The 2,061-nt window shown below is 37.1% G+C and overlaps 1 protein-coding gene across 2 annotated transcripts in view; it reads right to left on the reverse strand.

Moving 5' to 3' along the window:
- Window positions 1-466: 466 nt before the first annotated feature.
- The window catches only part of LOC118744246 (complement component 1 Q subcomponent-binding protein, mitochondrial), a 1,837-nt gene continuing 242 nt past the window's right edge, over window positions 467-2,061 (reverse strand). Inside the window, exons 2-7 of one of the 2 annotated variants that reach the window (XM_036477132.1) lie at window positions 1,753-2,056; window positions 1,458-1,608; window positions 1,203-1,396; window positions 1,056-1,144; window positions 795-989; window positions 467-760 (exon numbers count right to left, since the gene is read on the reverse strand). In XM_036477132.1, coding sequence (XP_036333025.1) covers window positions 840-989; window positions 1,056-1,144; window positions 1,203-1,396; window positions 1,458-1,608; window positions 1,753-1,990 — 822 coding nt within the window. In that variant the 5' untranslated portion in view covers window positions 1,991-2,056 and the 3' untranslated portion in view covers window positions 467-760; window positions 795-839. Of the gene's footprint in view, window positions 990-1,055; window positions 1,145-1,202; window positions 1,397-1,457; window positions 1,609-1,752; window positions 2,057-2,061 lie in introns of both variants that reach the window. The other variant, XM_036477131.1, reaches the window with a different exon arrangement.

Here is a 2,061-nt window from a genome sequence, read left to right on the forward strand (position 1 = left end):
TTAGACCTAGGTACGTGTATATTGCTTAGTGCCATCAATTTCGCGTGCAGACAAAAATTGACTATTAAAATTTATAAGCATAATTTTTCACAGCGAACATAAGCGTTTATGTATGCAATATATACATAAATAAACAAATATTTACTTATTCAATCATCCACTCACTATTGCATGCCACTTAATTTTTTGTTGCTTAAACGTGAGCACTTCCAAATTGCACACCAAGAAACATCTTCAGGTTGTTGATTTACAAGTATGTTTATAAATAGGAATCTTATACCCTTTAGTTAGATTTGTTAACCTATGGCTAAATATTTCCTAACTGACTTTTCCTAACTAATTTACTATAGACCGATTGATGAGGTGATAGTTGACCGTATTTCATGCGCGTTTTCATTTCTATTAACGCCAATTGCTTCAAATGAATTTTACATTTCATTTTTCCTTAAAGTTATGTATGTATTTATTTTTATTTATGTAATTAAATCAACGCTTTTTTTACAAAAGTTATTTTATTATTGTAAATTAACCCATTGGGAAGTCAAATGCAAACACATCTGACTTTACAAACTTTTTGTAAGCAAACAAACCAACTGCTTAAATAGATAATCGTACTTAAAATGTGTATTACACCACGCAGCAAAATTGGCAGTCACACACAGAAAACTTACATAACAACGCGAAAACATGTAGCTTCCAGAAAATGAAATATGGTTTCTACCTCGGTTCTCCCTACTTGCAATTGATCCTTACTTTACTTGCCATTGAGTTTGTATGACGTGAAGATAACGCGCTAGCCAGTCCCGTGGAGGCAGCAATATTTCTGTGGCCATCAGATTTTACTTGCCGGAGGTAAATTTCGACAGACTTTCCAATAGACTTATATACGAAGTGTGCTCGAATGCCGTGGCAAGGTCCGAAAGTTTTTCAACAAATTCATTGCTGACCCCTTTCTCTTCTAGTAGATTCATCAGCAAGTCATAGAGATACTTTATTTGGGGAAAAAAAACCATTTGTACTTATGTGCATGCAAATGTCGTTTTCCATTCACTTACCCCATCAAGCACATCGCCAGCTACGGCATACACTTTATCGTTCCATTCGCCTTGGTAAATGCACATCTCATCGATACCAAAAATGTCATCTGTAATCACAATGATAAGAAAATTATAATTTCATTACATAATTTGAATTGAACTTACTGTATTCACCCTCTTGCGGTGTTCCCTCCAAGAACGAGCATGTGAATGACAGTGTGGTAGAGCCCTTAACAATATCCACTTCAAAGCGTGGTTTGCTGCGCATCTCACCGATTTCAGCCTTTTCAGCATTGGGATCCAATTCAGGCTCATCTTCAGTGTCTACAGTGTGGTTGACATTGAAATTTATGACGATGCTGAACAAAATATTATAAATTAATTCACTTTGATTCATCAAATCGAATTCTTAATTCTCACCTCTCCTTATCACTCTTCTTGGTTAATTCTACATCAGCACCATCCAGTTTCACGCTGAAGCCATCCAAAGTGGTGGGAATAGTCTTAACCTTTTGTGATTTACGTTCAGCCAAAATTTCTTCGGTAAGGAATTCGACAAGCTCCCGTTCACCTAATGTATTAAAATAAAGCGATTTTTAATAACTTTTATCTACAAATCAGCGCGCAATCATTTCATCACGTTTTTGTAGGTTATGTAATCAATCCGGTAATACAGCCGATTACTCCTGGCCCAAATCTTTGAAACTAAAATTACCTTTAGTGTGCATGTGCTTGGCGCCACCGCAACCACAGCTGCAGCTCAAGCTGGGCTTGTGCACACTCAGGACAGTACCAGTTGCACCTGATGAACCCGACGCTTCCGGATTTTTACACATGTGCCAGAGCGTGCGAGTGAAATCACGCTTGCCAAATACATTTTTCAATGCGTTGGATGAGTTAGCGGCAATCAGGCTGCTACCGAAACGAAGCACAGATTTCGTCAAGTTACTCATTCTTTTTTAATTAAATATATCCAAAATTGCGTTGAGAAATGCAGCCGCTGCAATCAATTTTTTAACCTCAC

The sequence above is a fragment of the Rhagoletis pomonella genome, unplaced genomic scaffold (assembly GCF_013731165.1).
Source record: "Rhagoletis pomonella isolate Grant_MI unplaced genomic scaffold, Rhpom_1.0 Rhpom_scaffold_00008, whole genome shotgun sequence".
NCBI classification, from domain to species: domain Eukaryota; kingdom Metazoa; phylum Arthropoda; class Insecta; order Diptera; family Tephritidae; genus Rhagoletis; species Rhagoletis pomonella.